The 22,724-nt window shown below is 44.3% G+C and overlaps 1 protein-coding gene across 1 annotated transcript; it reads right to left on the reverse strand.

Annotated features, from left to right (window-relative positions):
* Positions 1 to 20,388, reverse strand: Nans (N-acetylneuraminate synthase). Its single transcript, XM_076843254.2, has 6 exons — positions 20,168 to 20,388; positions 15,106 to 15,321; positions 5,783 to 5,882; positions 4,102 to 4,256; positions 1,891 to 2,157; positions 1 to 231 (listed from the first exon to the last, which is right to left on the reverse strand). Exons 1-6 carry the CDS (start codon positions 20,297 to 20,299, stop codon positions 22 to 24), a joined length of 1,080 nt encoding a protein of 359 aa, XP_076699369.1. The 5' UTR covers positions 20,300 to 20,388; the 3' UTR covers positions 1 to 21.
* Between the last annotated feature and the right edge of the window lie 2,336 nt (positions 20,389 to 22,724).

The raw sequence follows: 22,724 nt of genomic DNA on the forward strand, positions 1-22,724 counted from the left end.
TTCAGAGAATGGCACTTTATTTTAAGACTTGATTTTTTTGCCATGATTTTCTACCGATTCTTCTAAGATGGTATCATCTTCTTCAATAGTGACCAGAACCTTCTTGCCCACCAGATTGAAGATGTCTTCAGGCAGATACCCTTTGGGCTCACTGACCTTCACAGTAAGCATGTCCAGTGTGAGAATGGTGCCTTCTGGAATTTTCACTTTGGCCACCACTGACTTGCCCAGCTGTGGAGAACATGAACTCAGTGTCAGATTCACCAAAGGAGCTCCTAACTGCATCACACCCAAGGTCCTGATCAGCCTCCACAGGCACCTTGGGAGCAAGACTCTGTTGTCCCCCCAGTGCCCACTCAGGTCCTCGCCACTGTGGAGTGGCTTCACAGACTCAGAGGAGGCCCTTACAGTCTAGTGCAAGGAGAGGATGAAGCTATGGAGAGAGCCAGATCTAATGCCCATCAACTGGGGAGAAGAGCATTCTAGTTTTGCTGAAAAATGGGGAAAAATGGCATCTGTATCTTTTATTTGTTTGTTTGTTGTTTGCTGTACTGGGGATGGAACTCAGGATAGACCCATTTTAACTTTTATTTTGAGACAAGTTCTCATTAAATTGCCAAGGCTGGCCTTGAACTTGCCATCCTTCTGCCTTGGCCCCTGCCTAATAACTGGGATTCATCAGTGTGGGCACCTTGTGAGATGACTGTCAAGATCAGTGATAATATGTGGTGTTCCTGGGATGCAGAATGCTCAATATGTGAAAACTAGCCACTCTTGTCCTTACCCAGTTCAACATCTCACTGTAAACATGGAGAGTCTATGGCCCCGGGACAGCTGACTTGAGCAAGGATGTAGCCACCAGCATGAGAACCTGGAGGACACTGCTGACTCAGGGACCCTCACCCAACTGCCACTTTGATAAAATAGGACTATGGTGGGGGTGGGGGTGAGGGGCTCACAAGTCAGGGAGGGTGACTGTCATCTGAATGACAGGAAGGGGCTCCGTAGGAAGGGGCACAGGACAGGCAGGTGGGAGGAATGAAGGCTACCTGGAGCCTGTGACCAGCATATCTGCTCTCCATAAATGCTTCAAAACGTTACTCCAGACAAGGCCCCAAGACATCAATTCTGCTTGGAATTTAATGCCAGGGAAGCATATTTGACAACCGATGATTACCAAGCTATGCACCTCACTGTTTCACTGTTTGCTCAGGAGCCCAATCATGTGCTCAGCTGCTTCATTCCCATTCTGATTTCTGGTGGGTTTATCTCCCCTCTTCCTCTATAGGTTAGTTTGATTCATTTCCCAGTTTATGTGCACCTTTAGTTTGGGGGCAGCAGCAGGTAGGCCCCGCTAGAATAAAATGTGACGACCTTCACTGTGCATGCCTGGCAGCCCTGAGAAGCCTGACTCTACCTTGAGGCAGGAAGGTCCAGGCCACAGCTTCTAAGAAGCCCAGAGAGGGCCCGTGTGCCAGGAAGTGTGCTCAGCTTCATCATCCCATCAAGGCCAACGCTGCTAAGGATACAGGCACCATCGCCCACCCGTGCATTCACCCCTGCCTCCCATGCTTAGAAATGACACAGGCTTTCCTCTTCCACAGGACCCCAGACTGGAGTCCAGCAGCACATGAGCCACAGGCTTTAGGAACTTTCAGTGGAAGACTCTAATGTGATCTGACCAGAGAAAAGGCCAGAGTTTCCCACTGTGTAGCACATTTCCCTTGTTGCTCATATGAGCCTGAAGGAGGTCAAGAGGGGTTGGGGCAGCATTCCTTTATCCTTCTATTGGTCTGGTCAGCTAGGGCTGGTAGTGACCCCCACCTCTCAGACACATGTACTAGGTCCCCCACAGAATGGCAGAGCCAAGCAGAGCTGGGCAGCACCCACCTTCTCATTGCAGGCCATCTCACAGGGCAGCAACTGCTTGGTCGGGGAGCCCAGCGCCCTCTCCACAAGGCGCACGGATCGCACCAGCTCAGCCAGTTCACCAGGCTCCAGCGAGGCTGAGTGGTCACTCCCCTTCCAGGTCTTGTCAAGAGTTATATGACGTTCCAACACCTTGGCCCCCAGAGCCACTGCGGCCACAGATATTGCTATGCCTGTTTCATGTCCAGAATATCCGATGGGGATATCAGGAAAGAGCTTCTGATATTCCTTTAAAATAGAAAAAGGAAAAAGGTCACCCACTGTGGTGCTTTGTGCATAGTCCCTGGACTCAGGCAGATCTGGGATAAGACCCAGGTTAGCCACTCACTAGCTGCTAAGCCATGGGGGAGATACTAGGAGATGCTCTCAGCCTCTTTCCTGGGAATAATAATAGTACATCTCAGGGGTTGCTCTGAAGGCAGGAAACACATTGAAATGCCCCAAAGCATTATTCTTATCATTAAGAATGCATTTTGGGGGCTGGGGCTGTAGCTCAGTGGTAGAGCGCTTGCCTAGCATGTGTGAGGCCCTGGGTTCGATCCTCAGCACCATATAAAAATTAATAAATAAATAAAGGCATTGTGTCCATCTACAACTAAAAGAAGTATTAAAAAGGAGTGCATTTTGTGGTACAGCCCTTTCCAAACACATATGAGTCCCTGTGGTCATTACCGAGCAACACACAGATTACATTTGGAAGCTGAAGCAGGAGGATCACAAGTCTGAACCCAGCCCAAGCAACTTAGCAAGATTCTGACTCAAAACAAAATTGAAAAATGGGGCTGAGAGCTCAGTGGTAGAGCCTTGCCTACCATGTGCAAGACTCTGGGCTCAATCCCCAGTACTACAACAATGCCAAGAAATGCATTTTAAGAATGTTCCATCCTGAAAAAACCACAAGGAATAATACATGACTAAAACCGAATGCCTATGCTCATTCAGAACTCATCTGTCATATTTAATTAAACTACACTGCAGAAATCAAATGTGCTATATGCACAAATATCATCATCAATAATATATACAGTACGTTGGTAAAAATGCTAAATAATGAATCAGATATCTATAATTCACTAAACACAACAAGACATTCTAGGATGGGTAAGTCTTGTCAGTGAGGGTGACCAGAAAGCTTAAGTACAGTAGAAAGACTCAGGAAGGGTTTCATAAAAAATTAGGATAGCACAATATAAAAATAAATAAGACCAGGAAAGACCTGGAAAACCAGGCTTTGTGCAATGGAATGCAGGTCGTGGAATACCTATATATCTAATGTCACTATAATGTATTGATGATAAACACATTCACACACACACATCCATTTCTAATTAGTTAAATTTCAGTTGCTAATAGAAAACTGATTTCACAGTTCTCTGGGGAAGATGAGCACCTCAGCTAATCAAGAGGCTATACAGTATGGTTCAGGCTGAGTATCTCTGAGACAATAAGAGACCAAGGATTAGGACTCAGCCCAAGCTCTGGTTCTAGTTGGCCCTAAGACTGGACTTTGTCATCTATAAAACAATTAAGTTGGAGTAGATAAAATCTTGGGAGAAAATTCCCTTAAACTGGTCACTATCACAAGTTTGAGCATCAGGGATGCTCAGAATTAGAAAATAACAAGAGCAGCAAATAGCACAGCAGCAAAGCCCAGGGTTTCAAGGTCTCCTATGAAAAAAGACAGATGCCTGCACACTGTGTCTACCACAGTACTGTTTCCACTGTAGCCAGGAGTGGGAACGACCCTATGGCCATTGAAGGAAGAGTGGGTAACCACAATACGAATACTAGAATCATATTCAGCCTTAAAATGCAAAATTCTGATGTGCTACAACATGCATGAACTTTGAAAACACATAAAGGATATAAGCCAGTAAGTCACAGAAGAACCTAAAATGGCCAATATATGAAGAAAATATAAGCAAAGCCAATTACAAGGACTCCACTTTAAATTTTATGATGAGAGAAATTAAGAAATTTATTGCCAGCCTCTCTAGAACACACGAGCTTTCTCAACTTTTGTTGATTCTGCAACAGCAAGACTGTCAGAGATGTTTAAACTACAGAGTATGCCACGGTTGGTTAGAATTCTGCTTATATAAAAGGCTCTATCTTCCCTACGTTCCACACAGTAAAAAGCCATCACACCACAGCCACATTCCCTCTGCTCACCGTGATGACACGCAGGTTGGCGTCCTCGGGCTGGAGCGGGTAGGCACTGGTGCACTGGAGGAAACAGAAGTTGGGGTTGAGGGGCTTCACGATCTGGTAGACCTGCTTCATGGTGTCCATCGACTGCATCCCGCTGGAGATCACCATCGGACGACCTGAGGAGCCCAAGACTTTGTTTAAGGGTTCAGACTCTCCCACAAACACATCCCAACCACAGTGCTCACCATTCAACCAAACCAACAGCATTTCTAGCCACTGTGCAGGAATAGAGTTGAGTGTGATAGGCTCCTGCCCTTGACCATGGGAAATGTAGACTCCCCTCTGCCCCAGCACTATCCTTCAGCAAAGTGAACTAAATTAAGAGGAGAGAGGAACTTCACAGGCCTGGGGAAAGATGAGGATCTCAGCTGATGAAAAGGTCACATAGTATGGTAATCTGAAAAGCTGAAATCTGAAATGCTCCTAAAATCTGCAACACTTCTGGCCCCAACCTTCTTGGATCAGAGACATTCAACCTGTAGGATGGTAGGGTGTCCACTGACCTCTCTCCCCCCCAATTCAAGAGCATAGCTGAGTGTGAGAACCAGAGCTTCTACCTCCAGTTGTGCCTGGGCAGAGCTGTCCTTGAGTTTCAGATGTCTTGTCTATGAAATCAGTAGAAAGCAGCAGAGTAATCTGACCTGCTTCCATCCCAGGGTTATTATGAGGTCAAATGAGATCAGTCATGTGGTCAAAATCTTTTTATAAATCATCACATATAGACAGATAGAATAAGCTTACAGAATGTTTCTCAAATCAGTTTCCCCTAAAAAGTTTTCACATACTGTCATACCCTTCATTTCCTATATAATTTTTTTTAAAAAAAATTTTAATTGATTAAAAATTATAAGGTTGGGGTTATGGCTCAGTGGCAGAGCCTAGCATGTGTGAGGCACTAGATTTGATTTTCAGCACCACATATAAATAAAATAAAGGTATTATGTCAATCTATAACTAATTTTTTTAATGTACATATTGGGCTGCGGTTGTGGCTCAGGAGTAGAGTGCTTGCCTTGCATGTGTGAGGCACTGGGTTCGAATCTCAGCACCACATAAAAATCAATGAAAAAATAAAGGTTCGTCAACATCTAAAAAAAATTTTAAATGTACATATTTATGGGGTACCATGTGATGTTTATACATACACAATATATATACATTGTGCAATGTTCAAATCAGGAAAGTATATCTCCTCAAACATCATTTCTTTGTCACAACAACATTCAAAATGCTTTCTCCTAGGTTTTTTTTTTTAAATAATAAATGGTACATTATGGTTACCTATAGTCACCCTACTATGCAATAAACACCAAAACTAATTTCTCTTATCTAACATAATTTACAATGCATTGACCAACTTGTCTCCTGTCTCCCCCTTACCCTCCCCAGCCTCTGGCAACCACCATTCTAGTCTCAACTTCTAGATTAGGTTTAAAAAAAATTTTAGTTAAAAAAAATTCTTAGAAAATTGTCATATCCTTACCTTCTTGCAAGTTAGCACATTAAAAAGTGGATGCACACTGATTGAGGAGGTTTCTGAAGTTTATCTTCATGAGACCTACTTCAACGTGAGCTGCCACTAGGCAGGTAAAAATATGAAGGTTGGACTCCCTCAGGTTTTGTGACAAACAATGAAACTCACCTTTTTTGGCTGTCTTTTCCAGATAAGGAAAATTGTTAGTGTCCCCAGATCCAACTTTGAAAAATGGAACATTCAGTTCATGCAGAAACTCAACTGCCATCTACAAAAATGAAAGAGAAGCTCTTTTTTACTACAGTTCTAGAACAGTCCTATTCTTGAGGCAGGCAAGGGGTGAGGCAGGAACAGGAGAGCTCCTCCTCTTAACAAAGGGGGACTCTCAACAACCTGAAAGCGGGAGAGATCTGTTTGAAGTCACCTCATTCAAATTTAAACATTCCCTCCTATCTACCCACCCACTTATCCAGAAACACACACACACGTAGTGCTGGAACAATCATCCCCGGCCAGACCCTTCCTTCCCTAGGCCAGGGAATAAATGTGAAGGGTCAGGAACTGACCTTGACCCAGTAAACTTGACAGTGGGAAAGTAAATGGCCCTCAAAGGCTTTCTGTTCACTCAGGACCAAGGAGCTGGGAAAGGAGGCCTTTTCAATCCTTGTCAAAAAAGGGAAAATGGGCTGGGGATGTGGCTCAAGTGCTAGCGCACTCGCCTGGCATGCGTGCGGCCCGGGTTCGATCCTCAACACCACATACAAAAACAAAAGTTGTTGTGTCCGCTGATAACTAAAAAAAATAAATAAATATTAAAATTTCTCTCTCTTAAAAAAAAAAAAAAGGAAAATGGAGCATTTTGGGCCTAGCTCTGACACAGTGATTCATATCTGCTGGAACCATCAGATCCAAGCCCCTTCAGACTTCAACCATGCTGCCCACAGAAAAGCAAGCCTCAGTCATGTTCTTCTGACAACATCGATGTTTTAAGTTACCTATTTAGGGTCCTCAACATCCTTAGCTGGGATTCATCAGGAACACTGAGCATATTGGGGCGTGGGATGTAGCTCAGTGGTGAGCACATGCCTGGCATATACAAGGCCCTGGGTTCCAACCCCAGCACCACCAAAAAATAAAATAAAATGAAAATGGCTAGAGTAATCAGTAAATCATAATTATAAGAATAAAATCTCAGATTGCTGTTAAATAACAAGAACCCAAAAAACTACTTCCATTAAGGTATATTTGGCATAACAAAAGCTGCATATAATATACATGGTTCCAAATGTAGAAGTTCTATCCTAAAATATTGCCTGAAATTAAGAAGTAAGTTTGGACTCGATGAGCCAGGCCAGTGCATCTTACACTTTAATATGTGCATACAAATCTTCCAGCGATCTTGCTAATATGAAATACAAATTCTGCTTGTCTAGGGTGTGGGGCCTGAAAGTCTGAATTTCTGTAAGTTCCTGAGTAATGCTAATGCTGCTGCCCATGAATCACATGCTAAGTAGCAAGGAGCCAGACTACTAAGCATAAGCCCAGATTGTAGGAGGTGGTAAGAAATGTCATGAGAAGGTCATTCCTCAAGTAGCTCTTTAACCCACTGTGGCTAGAACTTCACCTGTCTTCCTAGCAGCACAGAGCTACTACAAACACTGTAGCTGTGTTCAGAGAAAACTGTGCTCCTCTGTACATCTTCTATTAACATATAAGTGGGCCAGGCATGGTGGTACGTGCCTATAAACCCAGCAACTCAGGAAGCTGAGGCAGGAGGGTTGCAAGCTGGAGGCCAGCCTCAGCAACGTAATGAGGTCCTGTCACAAAATAAAACAATAAAAAGGGCAGGGGATGAGAGTACCAGTACTGCAAGCAAATAAATAAATATGGTGGGGCTGGGGTTGAGGCTCAGTGGTAAAGCACTTGCCTAGCATGTGTGAGGCCCTGGGTTCGATCCTCAGCACCACATAAAAATAAGTAAATAAAATAAAGGTATAAAGTAAATAAATATGGTGCTGCAGAACCAGGAAGAGTGGTTACCAAGCCAGTTCAAATGCATTCTATAACCCTCTTGGTCCAAGAGACACTGTGCAGTATGACCAGCATGCCACCCCAAGTGTCTGAACCACTTAAAATGCACTTCGTGCTGTTCTTCCCTTTGCTTTAGTTTTTTTCCTCTTCTCCCTGCCATATTCCTCTCCTATGTATGTGTCACACTTTTAACCAACCCTAAAATGGGACTGAAAACTGCTTTGTTTTTATAGTACTGAGGATTGAACTTGTGGGTGCTTTCCCACTGAGCTACACCCCAAGTCATTTTATTTATTTGTTTATTTTTTTGTTTTGAGACAGGGTCTTGCTAAGCTGCTAAGGCTGGCCTTGAACTTGAGATTCTCCTGCTTCAGCCTCCTGAATTGCTGGGATTACAGGAGTGTACCACCACAACTGGTTCATTGATTGAACAAAGTCTAATTTTCTCAGTCTTCTGACTGTATCTGGCCGCTGAAGAGGGTATTTTCTATGTAAAGAGGGAAACCCTTATACTAAGTTTTCTTTTAGATAATACTCATTTGGTGGAAAAGTGGCCCTCCAGGGCATGAACACCTAGATGAATGAGCCAGCACAGGAAAGGGGCAGAGTAAGCAGGGGTGGGGAGGCCATGTGCATAAAAATCATGGCTCACCTATAAGGGCTGTGAGATCTGCATGGAATTCTCTAATTAAATGATGAAAAGGGACAATTACTGCTGGGAGGGGAAGGGTGTGCACCATTTTGCTGCCCTCCTGTGGGATCTGTCACCACCTAGTGGCCAGTTAGAAAACTGCTGCCTCAGATTCTTAACCTGTAAAGGCTGCCAACTCACCATCTGGAAGATTTACCCAGGGTCCCTCAGGGTGCATCAGAGCCTGATGGTCTCCTCTTCACAGACCCCTTGGCTTTCCCTATCCTGTCTTCCCTGTTGTCAGATCCCATTTCCATCTAGGGCACAATGAATCCAGGTAGCCTCATGACTTCTCCCTCCCTTCTAGTCTTCTGGGGTCTGTCTGAAGGGAACTCAGCCAATCAGACCCTCCTCAGGCACCCATGTGGGTTCAATGCACAGAAAAGGTCCCAACAGACTGGTTTGAAGAAAATGCCAAAATCATAGTTCCTTAGAGGTCCCAGTAGATGGACTTGTTTTCATTTTAAGCCTACTGTTTGCCAAACCTACTTGGCTCAGAATACTTTTTAGCTCTAATTCAACTAATGAGAATTGACAATATGCCCACGGAACCTCCTTTTGTGCTGTGTATTGAGAAACTTGGGCAACCACTGGTCTAAGGTGGGGGGGGGGGTCACAATAAAAGGGCTCTAAAGCCCTCTTATTGTCCCATTTCTGAATCCTGAAAGAGAGGGGGGAAAAGGCCAATGGTGAGGAGATGTGGAAACCAGGGGTGCCACAGGGTGAGGGGAAGCACACAGCCATAAAAGCTGGGCTTGCCCTTAACTTCAGAGTGCCCAGAGCCATCTGCTGGCGGTGGCAGGGAAGAAACAGAAGTAAAAGGAAAGGGCACTGCAGATGCAGGTGTAGGAGGGAAGGGCAGCTCTGCTAGAATGGTCACCTTGTGTGAGGGGGGCGTGCCCTGCAGGGCCCCTCTAAGGACACAGCTTCCATCTGCTTCCTTGGAAGAACTATCTGTTCAGGCTAAAGACGCTGCTTATTTCCGCTGAGCTGCACAGGTCTCAGTGCACCTTCAGCCAAGAAGGGTCCTGATAGCTTTCTGGCCTTAATAAAACTCTGACACACTTTAACCTTTCCTTAGCACAAAGAATGCCCTAGAATAGCACGTAGGGTGGAGAAAACCAGCCCTCAATAAATGTACTATCTACAAGGAAGTCAGGGTGGTTCAATACCGGGAGCCACTTACTGGGTAAACACAGAAGAAGGAATCAACACAACCCACTCCAACAGCTGGCCGGACAGGAAATATTAGTGCAGCAAAGCAAAGTAGATTAACTCTTTTGTAAAGGCTTTTAGGAATGCATTTTCCCCATGTCCCTGGGTCAGCTAGGAGACCGGTTGGGAACAAACAGCATTCTGAGGACAGAGGCACCTCCCTGCCCAAACAGGTTGAAACAGGAAAATTCCAAGGGTTCCAGGGGACAGGACAGTTATCACTGATAGGAAGACACTGACATGGCACTGTCCTTGTCCCCACAGGCTTATCTTACTGAAGCCTCCCCACAGTCGTGGGGGGGGGGCACCTTTTCCATCCCTAGGGCTACTGTAGCTACAAGAGGTTCCGTGAGAAGCCCAAGCCACACAGGCAGCATCAGTACCAGGACCTGAGTTCAGAGTAGGGTGCCACGGGCCAATGTCCAGGACACCAACCAGAAGGGCCAGCTGGGGTGTGAAGGGAAAAGAAACCAAGAAAGGGATTCAAGTGGAGGCAGCCAGCCCCTGCTACCAAACACCCAGGCTCCTCTCTGTCTCCAAACTGCTTCTGGTCCTCAACCAAAGTCACCTGGAAGAAATGACCTAAAGAAGTGCCTTTTCCTCAGCACTCACAGATGAAAGGAGGTACCCTCCCCTCCTGCAGGCAGACCCAGCAGCTCAGGGCCTGGAAGCATGGCCTGGGAGTCCTCATCCTACATGTAAGTCACTTGGTACCATCTTCTGTGGTTCTTTGCTGACTCAGGACCTTAGGGCAGGAAAGCTCTTGGAAAACAGCTTGTTCACACACAGAAAAGGAAATGAAGGTCCAGGCAGGGCAAGTACCCCCCCATGTCCCGGATCTTAGCCTAACATTTGCTGAGCGCTGACTATGCTTTGTGTCAGTGATCACATTTAATCCTCTCAAGGACCAGATGGCTTCTGCTACTAACCCCACTTTATAGCTGAAGAAAGGAGGCACAAAGAGGTAAAATAACTTCCATGTGGACACACCAGTAGTGATAGGCAGAGTCATATTCAAACTCAAAATATGACCCCAGGGTCCATTTTCTTAGCCACAGGACCACACAGCCAGGGTATGCCACAGAGCAGAGGTGCACACCATATGGTAGAGATATACTATGCCACTGGGTATTGTACCTCACAGCAAGAGTATGCACCATGTGGCCAGGGAGTGTGCCATTCAGGCAGGACATGCACCGAACAGCAGAGGCGTCCAGTACACAGCAGGATGTTCACCACTCAGCACGGGCCCCAAATGTTTTGATTTTTACATTCTTAAAACTTACTGATTTTTCGTTTTTATCTATTTGTTTACTGAATAATTAAAACTAAGGGGCTGAGTTGGTAGAGTGCTTGCCTCGCATGCACAAGGCCATGGATTCAATCCCCAGCACCACAAAAATAAATAAATAAATAAATAAAATGAGAAAAAATTTAAATTTTAAGTTGCAAACTTCTGACATTGGATTTTTTTTTTTTTTAAGATGGGGTCTTGCTATGTTGACCAGGTTGGCCTTGAACTTTCAATCCTCCTTTGTCAGCTTCCCAAGTAGCTGGGATTACAGGTGTGTGCCATTGTGCCCAGCTGAGACTGGTTTTTATGCTCAGCATTTATATATATATATATATATATATATATATATATTTTTTTTTTTTTTTTTTGGCACAGTGATCATAACCAATGACACCTTACCACTGAGCTATATCATTAATGCTTTTATTTTTTATTTTGAGATAGGGTCTACTAAGTTGCTTAAGGCCTTGCTAAATTGCAGAGTCTGGCCTCCAACTTCTGATCCTCCTGCATCGCTGGACTTATAGGTGTGCGACACCACACCTGTCTTAGCGCTAATATTCTTTTTTTTTTTTTAATTTTTTTTTTAATATTTATTTTTTAGTTCTTGGCGGACACAACATCTTTGTTTGTATGTGGTGCTGAGGATCGAACCCGGGCCGCACACATGCCAGGCGAGCGCGCTACCGTTTGAGCCACATCCCCAGCCCCAGCGCTAATATTCTTGATATGCATCACAGCTGTTGTGTGCAAACAGTTCATTCCTTGTCATTGCTATTAATATTCTGTGGTATGGATGTAGCAAAATTCAACCATTCACCTGCTAAAGAACACTTGAGTTATGCTACTATGAATAAAGGTTAGCTACTATAAATAAAGGTTCTATGGACACTCATGTATAGATTTTTGTTGACATTCTTTTGTGGCACTGAGGATTGAACCCAGAGCCCTAAGTATGCTAGACAAGCACTTTACCCTTGACTATACCCTAGTCCTTATTCCTTTAGGGATAATATCAAATGACAACTGGCAGCCCATAATAAGCCACTATAAGTGGCTTAATTGTACAATATGTGAATTATCTCTCAATAAAGTTGTTTTAAAAAGAAATTACCATATTGTTTTTCAGAGTGATTAGACATTCTATATACCTCCCCTCCAGCAATGAGGGATCCACTTTCTCTGCAACCTTACCACCATCTGGTGTAATTATCCCTTGTTATTTAGCTATACTGATGTCTGTACAGTCATAATTCAATGTGATTTAAAACAGAAATTCAAGGGCTGTGGATGTAGCTCAGTGGTAAAGCACTTGCCTAGCATGCATAGAACCTTGGGTTCAATCCCCAGCACTGGAGGTGGTGGGAACTGAGAAAATTTTAAATCATAAAATTAGATGATAAAAGAAAAAAATGGACATTCTGTTTGATCTTTGAAGGATACCATCAAGTAAGTGAAAAAATCTATAGAATGGGAAAAAATTATAATACTTATTATCTTAGAATTTGCATTTAGGATTTTCTCCAAAAAAGATACATGTACAACCAATATACACAAGATGTTCATCATTAGCTCAGGGAAATGCAAACCAAAACCACAACAGGATAGGACTTCACACCCAATAGGATTGTTTGAATCAAGAGAGATAGAGGGCCGGGTTGTGGCTCAGTGGTAGAGTGCTTGCCTCATATGTGTGAGGCACTGGGTTTGATTCTCAGCACTACATATAAATAAGTGTATAAAATAAAGCTTCATCAACAACTAAAAAATGCATATATATTTTTAAAAAGACAGAAATAAATTGGTGAGGATGTAGAAAAATTGGAATGCTCAGACACAGCTGGTGGAAATATACAGATACAGCCACTTTGGAAAACAGTGCCAGTTCCTCAAAAAAAATTAAACATAAAGTCAACACATGACCCACAAATTCTACTCCCAGACATAAGCCCAAGAGAAATGAATAAATGTCCCTACAAAATTTGTACATGAATGTTGACAGCAGCATTATTCACAGCAGCCCAAGTGTGCATCAACTGATAAATGAGTAAATGAAATATGGAATATCCATTAACACTGGCTACTATTCAGCCATAAAAAGGAGTGAAGCAGTATCAATACATGTTGCAACACAGATGAGCCTTGAAAACAGTTACATGAGAGGAATCTGACTCTCAGATTGTATGATCTAGTTCTATGCAATGTCCAGAAGAGGCAAGTTTACAGAGACACAGGTAGATCAGTGGTTGCCCAAAGCAGGGAGAATTGGGGTTCTCCCTGGAGGTGGGGGTGCTACTAATGGTTAGTTTTTCTTTTAGGGGTGATGTTTTTGTATGGAGAGGTACCAGGGATTGAACTCTGAGGTAGTTGACCACAGAGCCACATCCCCAGTGATATTTTGTATTTTATTTAGAGACAGGGTCTCACTGAGTTGCTTAGCACCTCTCTTTTGCGGAGGCTGTCTTTGAACTCGCGATCCTCCTGTCTCAGCCTCCCGAGCTGCTAAGATTACAGGCGTGCACCACCATGCCCAGCTTGGGAGTGATTTTTAAATGGGATGCAGTAATGGTTGCACCCTGCAATCCTCCAAGTGAACAGGGTTTTGAAAGAATAATATTTAACTGCAGGCAAAATGTTGATTTGTCTTTTGAAAACAATCCTATTTTTTGAAGGATACCACAGAGAATTTCAGAAGCTCTCTCAGGCTATGCACACTCAGAAGGATTAACACTATGATGTCCCTGAAATGCCATACTGGTTTGGTTCTGTTACCAACATTTATATGACTTATTCCTTTCTAAAATGGATGCTGATGTGTCACCAGTTCAAAATGAACTTGAGGAAGCCTAGTTCTCAGATGTAGAAATGGAGGCAGAATGAGGCCTCTGCCTCAGTTAGCAGGGCAGGAATGAACTGAAGATCAGCAATACCTAAGCAACATTTCTGGGTAGGTATTCCTGGGGGGGGAATATATCTGTCCCCTTCCTCCCAAGGGAGCTCCTAGGCCGAGTCTAGTAAACATCAGATTTCGGCCAATATCAAGGGTGGAGAAGAGCAGGGGAGGCCCGAAACTGTGCTGAGCTTTTAGACATTTACTGCCTCAGTCTAATATTCTGGGAGCCCAGACTGATGCCAAGGGCAGGTGAGAAGCCTGCCCTACCTAGGCATCAGATCTGCTGCCTTCAAGACCCATTTCCCAGCGTCTGACACTGAACAAACTTCCTGGCTCCTTTGACCCTTCCTTTATTCATCTGTAAAATGGGGCACTGTAGGGATAAGATATATTACTGTAGGTGAAAATGCTCTGTAAACTACCAAGTATACTTAATTATTAGTGGTACTTTACTTAATTATTAGTGGTACTGGGAATCAAAACCAGGGCCTATGCATGCTAGATAAGTGCTCTACCATTAAGCTACATCCTTAGACCTGGAAATGGGTATTAGATGAAACCTATGAATGCCAGGTGTAGTGGCAAAAGCCTGTGATATCAGCAACTTTGAAGGCTGAGGCAGGAGGATTGCAAGTCTGAGGCCAGTCCAGGCAAATTAGTAAGACCCATCTCAAAAAAATAAAAAGGACTGGAGTGTAGCTCAGTAGAAAAGCACCCCTGGGTTCAAGGACATGACTGTGTTAATCCTTCTAATGTGTGTACAGCCTGGAAGATTTTGAGATTCTCTGTGGTATCCTCTAAAAAAATAGGACTGTTTCAACAAACAAATCACAACATTTTGCCCATGGTTAAATACTGTTCTTTCAAAACACACTTGGAAGATGATAGGATTCATCACCACCACCAAACAAAACCTAAGAACATTTTTATGTCATGGTACAGATAGGACCCAAAACCTGGCACCAAATGGATCCTTCCAGGATGTCAGCATGGCAAAGCCAGCACCTACCCATGACCACTCCCTTCTGAATGATGCCAATGCCACCTTACTGAAGTCAGTCACACTCCAGCAACATATCCTGGCTCCTAATCTAGGCCACTTTCCACAGGAGAACCTAGCACAGCTTGGGTGTACCATGAACTTGAGGAACCCTGGAGGTGCAGTGTGGCTGTCCCCTATTCCAGAGACAACTTGTTTTTAAAACTATAGTACCCTTCTCACCAACTTCACTAGGCCTTGGCACCTGCTGGCTTCCCACTTAGTTGGGCACAGAAAGGTGGCTAGAGCTGGCTCTAAGCCAAAAGACACCACACTGCCTATTATCCCCTGAGTCTGCTAACATGGCACATGACAGCAGAGAGCTCACCTCATCCATGCCAGACGCAGTGAAGAAGATGCCAATCTCCTTAGCATATCGCTGCAGCTCCCGGTATTGGTCATGACTGAATTCCAAATGGCGTTTGTGCTCCCCATACGTCTTCCCCCAGGAATGCTTTGAGGTGTATGGCCTCTCCAGGGCTTTCCGATTAAACTTGAATTCCAGCTCACTCTTCTGGAACTTGGCACAATCGGCTCCACACTCCTACAACACACAGAAGGACACCTGCCTGTGACCTAATGTGCATATTAATGAGAGAAGAAATGTTGGGGCAACTGCTATGACATCATTATCTTTAAAGACCATGAGGACTAACAGAGACATTATGAGACTCCAAAAAAGGAATGGGGTGGGGGAGGGGACAGGAGAAGCAAGAAGAGTCTGGAAGGATGAAAAAATTATTTGTGAATGGAAGATTCTCTCCTCCCCCTATATTTCCCTCTTAAGGTGTGGAAAACTTCAGGGCTTTTTTTTTTTTTAATATTTATTATTTAGTTATTGGCGGATACAACATCTTTGTATGTGGTGCTGAGGATCGAACCCGGGCCGCACGCATGCCAGGCGAGCGCGGTACCGCTTGAGCCACATCCCCAGTCCCTTCAGGGCTTTTTTTGCAGTGTTTTGCTTTGTAATATTAAACGTGCTGAATGCAAGAGCTAAGGAATATTTTAAGTTCTATAACTCAGAAGATAGCAAAATGAGCACTGGGCCAAGATTTAGGAAAGAAAGTCAAACTCTGGCTTAACTCTGACCCTAACTCTTAGATAAGATTATTTTCCATCTCTGGACTCGGTTTCTCTCTCTACTCCAAGGCCAAGCTGAGCTAGCACTGTGCTGAGGAGCTCCTTACAAGAGTGGGGAAACAAAGGGACAGGGCCCCGTGTTCCACTCTCTGACTTGAACAATAACCACTCTACTTTTAGCTGTTTTGTACTCATGCTTTTCTATACAACTTTTTGTTTGAACAATAGGTTCTACAGCAAAACCACACAAACAAATCTGAGAAATGCCCAGCTTAGGCGATTTCTACTGAGTAGAAGTGATAATATAAAAATGGGAGCTGCATGCAGTGGTGCACACCTGTAATGCCAGCTACTTGGTGATTGGTTGGTTTGGGTACAGGGGAATAAACCCAGAGGCTTTACCACTAAGCATCCCCAGTCTTTTTTTTTTTTTTTAAGAAACGTTCTTACTAAGCTACTTAGGGCAGCTGAGTTGCTGAAGTTGGCCACAAACTTGCAATCCTCCTGTCTCAGCTTCCCAAATCGCTGGGATTGCAGGTGTGTACCTCTATGCCTAGTTAATGCCAGCTACTTGGGAAGCTGAAGACAGAAGGATTCCCTGTTTGAGGCCAGTTTGGATAACTTAATGAGACCTCTTCTAAAAAAAAAAAGTGCTAGGGATGTAGTTCAGTGGTAGAATGCTTGCCTTGTATGCACACAGCCCTGGGTTCAATCCCCATTACCACCAAAAACCAAAATGGAACATCTGACTTTAAAAGCTAAGTTGGATACAAATCTGCCTCCCATCTCTCAAGATTGTTTCAAAAACAACTCAACAGAAATATTAGGAAAAACCCTCTAAAGTTTCAGCTTGCTGCCATCTCTATAGACAGAGGCATTCAGGCTGTTGAAACCTTATTGGGTCCACCAGAAACAAATCACAAGATGGCACAGTCAGGATTTGATGCTGGAAAGAAGTTAAAAGAATGTTAGAACTGCAACTGGCCTTGGGCAAGGGACTTCTCATTATCTAGATTGCTCTGTGTGTGTGTGTGGTGCTGGGGATTGAACCCAGGGCCTTTTGCATATAAGGCAAGCACTCTACTGAGTTATATCTCCAGCTCTGAGAGTTTCTTTGTTCAAGAGTTTACTGCTTCTCCGATGGCAAAACCAAGCAGTATGTGGCTCAGTGGTAGAGCAAACAAGTGCAAGATCCTGGGTTCAATCCCCAGAACTGCAAAAAACAAAAGCCATTAGAAGTCCACCATGAGCAAAGGGTGTAATATTTCATTTGCACCATAATCTGAAAGTTACAGGTAAATTTCTAATTGTAACAACTTATGCATTATGTATTATACATCATAATACATTTCATTAATGTAATTAGAATAAAAACTAACTGAAAAAAACTCTACCTTCAGTATTGCAAACAGATTTAGGGTTGTAGCTCAATAGAAGAGCACTTATCTAGCATGCACAAGGCCCAGAGTCTGATCTTCAGCCCTGGGGATGTGGGGCAAAGAAAAAGAAAAAAAAAAATTGCAAGCCAGCTGTACATAACTATACTCTGGATAGGCTTGGAAATTTAAGTCCATCTACAAATGGCAGCAAAGTCAGAGTAAATAATAAGAATTTTAAAAAATTCCAGTGCTTTATTAATTTATTTATGGTACTGGGGATTGAACCCAGAGGAACTTAACCAGAGTCACATCCCCAGCCCTATTTGTACTTTAGTTAGAGACAGGATCTCACTAAGTTGCTTAGTGCCTCCCAGTTTCTGAAGAGGCATGCTTTGAACTCCGGATCCTCCTGCCTCAGTCTCCCCAGCCACTAGGATTAAAATAGGATTATAGGCATAGGCCAGTGTGCCCCACCCTGCTTTCATTTTTTATTTATTTATTTATATATTGCCATACTAGTGACTGTTGTATTCTGCTATCTTTCCTATCCTCTACTATCCCCCCTCCCCTCCCCTCCCATCTTCTCTCTCTACCCCATCTACTGTAATTCATTTCTCTCCCTTGATTTTTTTTCCCTTTCCCCTCACTTCCTCTTGTATGTAATATTGTATAACAATGAGGGTCTCCTTCCATTTCCATGCAATTTCCCTTCTCTCACCCTTTCCCTCCCACTTCTCGTCCCTGTTTAATGTTAATCTTTTTCTCGCTCTTCCTCCCTGCTCTGTTCTTAGTTGCTCTCCTTATATCAAAGTCATTTGGCATTTGTTTTTTAGGGATTGGCTAGCTTCACTTAGCATAATCTGCTCTAATGCCATCCATTTCCCTGAAAATTCCGTAATTTTGTCATTTTTTAGTGCTGAGTAATACTCCATTGTGTATAAATGCCACATTTTTTAATCCATTCATCTATTGAAGGGCATCTAAGTTGGTTCCAGTCTAGCTATTGTGAATTGTGCTGCTATGAACATCGATGTGGCAGTATCCTTGCAGTATGCTCTTTTAAGGTCTTCAGGGAATAGTCCGAGAAGGGCAATAGCTGGGTCAAATGGTGGTTCCTTTCCCAGCTTTCCCAGGAATCTCCATACTGCTTTCCAAATTGGCCGCACCAATTTGCAGTTCCACCAGCAATGTACAATTGTACCCTTTTCCCCACATCCTCGCCAGCACTTGTTTGACTTCATAATGGCTGCCAATCTTACTGGAGTGAGATGGTATCTTAGGGTGGTTTTGATTTGCATTTCTCTGACTGCTAGAGATGGTGAGCATTTTTTCATGTACTTGTTGATTGATTGCATGTCCTCCTCTGAGAAGTGTCTGTTCAGGTCCTTGGCCTATTTGTTGATTGGGTTATTTGTTATCTTATTGTTTAATTTTTTGAGTTCTTTGTATACTCTGGATATTAGGGCTCTATTTTAAGTGTGAGGAGTAAAGATTTGTTCCCACCTGCTTTCATTTTTAAACAAAGTACCTGTACATACTGTGAACCAAGAAAAACTGGGACCTAGAGAAAAAAAAGTCACCTGCCGAAGATTACTGAGACAATAAATGGTGTACTGATTCCAGGGGTCTCACAACTATAATACAGCCTCAGTCCCATCATTCTCTTCCCCCTGGAGAACTGTCTTATAAAATTAGTTGAGAAAGTATGAAGAAAAACTAACTTTGTTTCCATGGTTTCCTTATCTCTCCATATTTTTACAACTTCAGCATGTAAAGAGGTCACACCTTGGAAAAATACACCGCTCCTCTAATTAAAAGCAGTAATTTCCTCTACAAAATAACTTTAGAGTACAAAAGTTTGGAGCGCAGAGGCTAAGAGCAATTAGTTGTTGTTTTTGTTTTTTCCTTTAATGCACTTTTTGCTAGTTGTGTGTCCTTAGGCAAGTCATTATCTTCTTGAGATTTTAAAATGAAAATGACAAGGATTGGGGTGTAGTTTAGTGCAGAGCCCTTGCCTAGCATGTGAGAGGCCCTGGGTTCATTCCCTAGATCCCCAGCTCCACATAAATAAGTAAAATAAAATCAACAGCTTCTCATGCCTCAGGTTGTTACGGGAATTAAACAAGATGAAAAACATGACAGTCTATCTCCTCCAGGAGGTTTCATGGTCTAACAGAGAAAGAGGCTTAAATGGTAAATGACAATGCAATGCAATACCCAGGACTGGGGCAGGGGCAGGAGGTGGTGGGAGAAGACCAGGAAATCATCCAAGTAATCTTGGAATGTAAGTGGAAATTTACTAAGAAAACAGGAATATTCACAAACATCATATCACTAATAGCTGACATTTATAGTGCCAAGTACCAATGCCAAAAGTTTACATGAGTTACCTTATTTCATCCTCTTAACAACTCTATGAAGTACTATTATTTATCAAGCTGGGTTTTCAAGCAAGGGAACAGAGGCTCAGAGAAGTTTAGAGACTGGAAGAATATGAACTCAGAGCCCCGGTTTTTAACCATTTCACATTCCAAACACTGGGATTGGCAGGGGAGAGAGACCACAGTAACTCCCAGGTACGGGAATTTCCTGGAAGTAAGTCAACATAGCAGGAGGATGTCAGAAGAAATAGACAGGCAGGAAGGGGGGCCAGGTCATTAAGATCTTGAAGGCCACGTAGGGAGCCACTGACGGGTCAGACAGGGTTGGGACCTGATCAAATCCGTATTGGGGGGAGATTATTCCAGCACCAGAGGGGAAGGTAAGAGGTGGGGTTAGGAGGCAACTGCTGAAGCGCAGACAAATCAGGAGGAGGTAGAAGAGTGAGGAAGAGAAGTTGGACAGACTTAGAAAAAGGCAAAGGCGAGAGGAGGATGCAGGGGACCAAGAAGGGAAGGTGTCCCGGGGTGCGGTGGCCGCGCCCCTCACCTTGGCTGTGCGGATCATGCGCTTGGCCACTTCCAGGTCGCCTTGGTGGTTCTGGCCGATCTCGGCGATGATGAAGCACGGGTGCTGCCCGCCCACCCAGCGCCCGGGACACAGCTCCAGCTCCAGCGGCATCGTGGCGGCTCGCGGTCCTGCACCTCTCTGCCGGAGTGGGCCCGACAGCCGCTGCCTCAGTCACTTAAGTACGCAGCCCAGCGGGCCCGCACGCCGGCCACTCCACGTCAGCCCGCGGCCGCCGCGCAGCCAATCCCTGGGCCCAGCCTCGCTCCCGGCGGCCAATCGGATCTGGGGGCGGGGTCTCCAGCGGGAAAGTGGTGGGGCGGGGCGGGTAAGCCCTGCTCCTCCAGAGCCTGGAGTGTGGCTGGTTTCTTGCCTGCAAGTGCGGGCTGTGACTGTCCCGGGGTCCTTGCAAAGCTTTGAAGGAGGCTGACGGCCGCCTCGGCAGAGCTTAGTCTATGTCTAGGTCCTGAAGGCGTGGCACAGCGCGCCCTGCGGTGTAAAGGATAAAACAGGGATTCCGGAATTGGAATCCGAGGGCTGGTTGAGTCCAGCGCCTGCCACTAGCCAGCTTTTCATGAGTACTCTAGTCCTCCTGATGATTTTTTTTTCCTTCTTCTCTGACGATGGTAAATAATATAGAACCCCTAATCACAGTGCTTGGTGTAGTAAGTTTTCAGTTAGTAGATGGCCATTCCAATTACATGACAGGCAACCAGATCATAAAGCTCCACTGACTTGTCCAGTGCCCCCCAGAAAGTCAGCAAAGGTGAGACTGGGATCATGGGCTGCCTGCTATCCCAGGGCTCCTACAACACATTTGATTGGATTTCAGACCAAATTGAAGAATGAGTTATCTGATTGCTTGTTTGACTTACCAGAACTGATGAGTAAAGTAACAAGATTGCAAGGAGGGAGGGTAGGTTTTGGTCATGTCAGGATAAATGTGCAGTTGGAACTGCCCAACAGGCAGGAGGACGCACAGCTCTGAAGTTCACAGTGGACGTCGGGACCTGAGAGAAATCTGGGAGCCAGTCAAGAAAAGAATGAAGATAAGACAGATTGCTGAAGGAGAGAGCCAGGGGAGGGAAGAGCAATGTGCAGTTGCCTGGGAAGAAACAGAAATGAGACCAGAAGCCATCCACAGAGAACAAAGGAGGGGAGATGCAGTGTGTCCAAGGCCAGCAGCAGCCCAGGAGAATGGGGATCAAGAAGAGATTAGTGGCCAGGTGGTGGTCCATGCCTGTAATCCCAGCAGTTTGGGAGGCTGAGGCAGGAGGATCAAGAGTTCAAAGCCAGCCTCAGCAACTTAGTGAGGCCCTAAGCAATTCGGTGAGACCCTGACTCTAAATAAAATATATGAAAGGGCTGGGGATATGGTTCAGTGGTTAAGTACCCCTGGGTTCAATCAGCAGTATTTAAAAAAAAAAAAAAGAATTAGTGGACTTTGAGATCATATAGGCACTGGAGACAGCAGATTTGTAGCAAAGGGGAGGTGAGAAAACAGGGGCAAAGTAGAACTTTTTGGGGGGTAGGTACTGGGGATTGAACTCAGGGGCACTTGACCACTGAGCCACATCCCCAGCCCTATTTTGTATTTTATTTAGAGACAGGGTCTCACTGAGTTGCTTAGTGCCTAACTTTGCTGAGGCTGGCTTTGAACTCCCCATCCTCCTGTCTCAGCCTCCCAAGCTGCTGGGATTACAGGTGTGCACCACCTCACCCTGCGGCAAAGTAGATAGGACAGATTGCTGGAGGTGATAGAACATGATCCTTTAGGGTGACTCAAAATATTTCAGTGTATTGGAAAAAGTTGTTACATCAGGTGGGAAATGGACCCTGGACTGGAGGGGCCCCAGCTTGAGGAAGTGTGAGATTGGAGATCAATAAGAAGCAATAAAGGAAAGAAGGAGATTGAAAGCAGCAAGATAGAAGTGGGTTTTATTCTTGCAGGCTTTGTGGGCATGCTGCCTTAGCTGGCAGAGGTTTTCTAACTCAGGTTTAAATGGGAACAACAGACCCTGATCACAGGGGAAATGAAATCCAGCACTACAGTAAGGGAGAAAAACCACTGTGGTTTTGCATAATTTGTGAATAAATGGAAATTAAGTCTAAAGGGAAAAAAGGAATGACACTTACAAATAGTCACCCCACAAGAAGCAATTAGGCTGATATTATTTGTAACTAAATAGAAACTTTCAGTGATTTTTAAGTACTGGTTTACCTTACTATAGTAAGGAGGAAAAGATGCAAATATCATTCTACTCTTGGTCTTGTGTTTAAAGTCAGTTTCTGGTGCTTTTTGTGGCTTTTTCTGCTTACCTAATGAATCCATGTTTAATATGTCGAAATGGATGAGAGTGAATGGGAAGATCATTTACAACAAATTAAAACCAACAAGGAACTCTTTCCTGTTCTTGGCAGAAAAGGGTGAGGAGGAACTTCATTTGGGGGAAATATAGAGTACCCAGAGTGCTGAGTCATAGGGTTCAGGTTGAAGATGGGGGCCCCGTTTCCCCACAGGTTTCTGGGGTCTGAGGCA

The sequence above is a fragment of the Callospermophilus lateralis genome, chromosome 2, assembly GCF_048772815.1.
Source record: "Callospermophilus lateralis isolate mCalLat2 chromosome 2, mCalLat2.hap1, whole genome shotgun sequence".
Taxonomy (NCBI): Eukaryota; Metazoa; Chordata; class Mammalia; order Rodentia; family Sciuridae; genus Callospermophilus; species Callospermophilus lateralis.

What these genes read in the sequence shown, in the direction of transcription:
- Nans (XM_076843254.2), bottom strand. Translation starts at nt 20,299, where the DNA reads ATGCCGCTGGAGCTGGAGCTGTGTCCCGGGCGCTGGGTGGGCGGGCAG. An exon ending in GGAAAAGACAGCCAAAAAAG is followed by an intron (nt 4,257 to 5,782) that starts GTGAGTTTCATT and finishes TGGGCTCCTCAG; the next exon opens with GTCGTCCGATGGTGATCTCC. An exon ending in CCAACCTGCGTGTCATCACG is followed by an intron (nt 2,158 to 4,101) that starts GTGAGCAGAGGG and finishes TCTATTTTAAAG; the next exon opens with GAATATCAGAAGCTCTTTCC.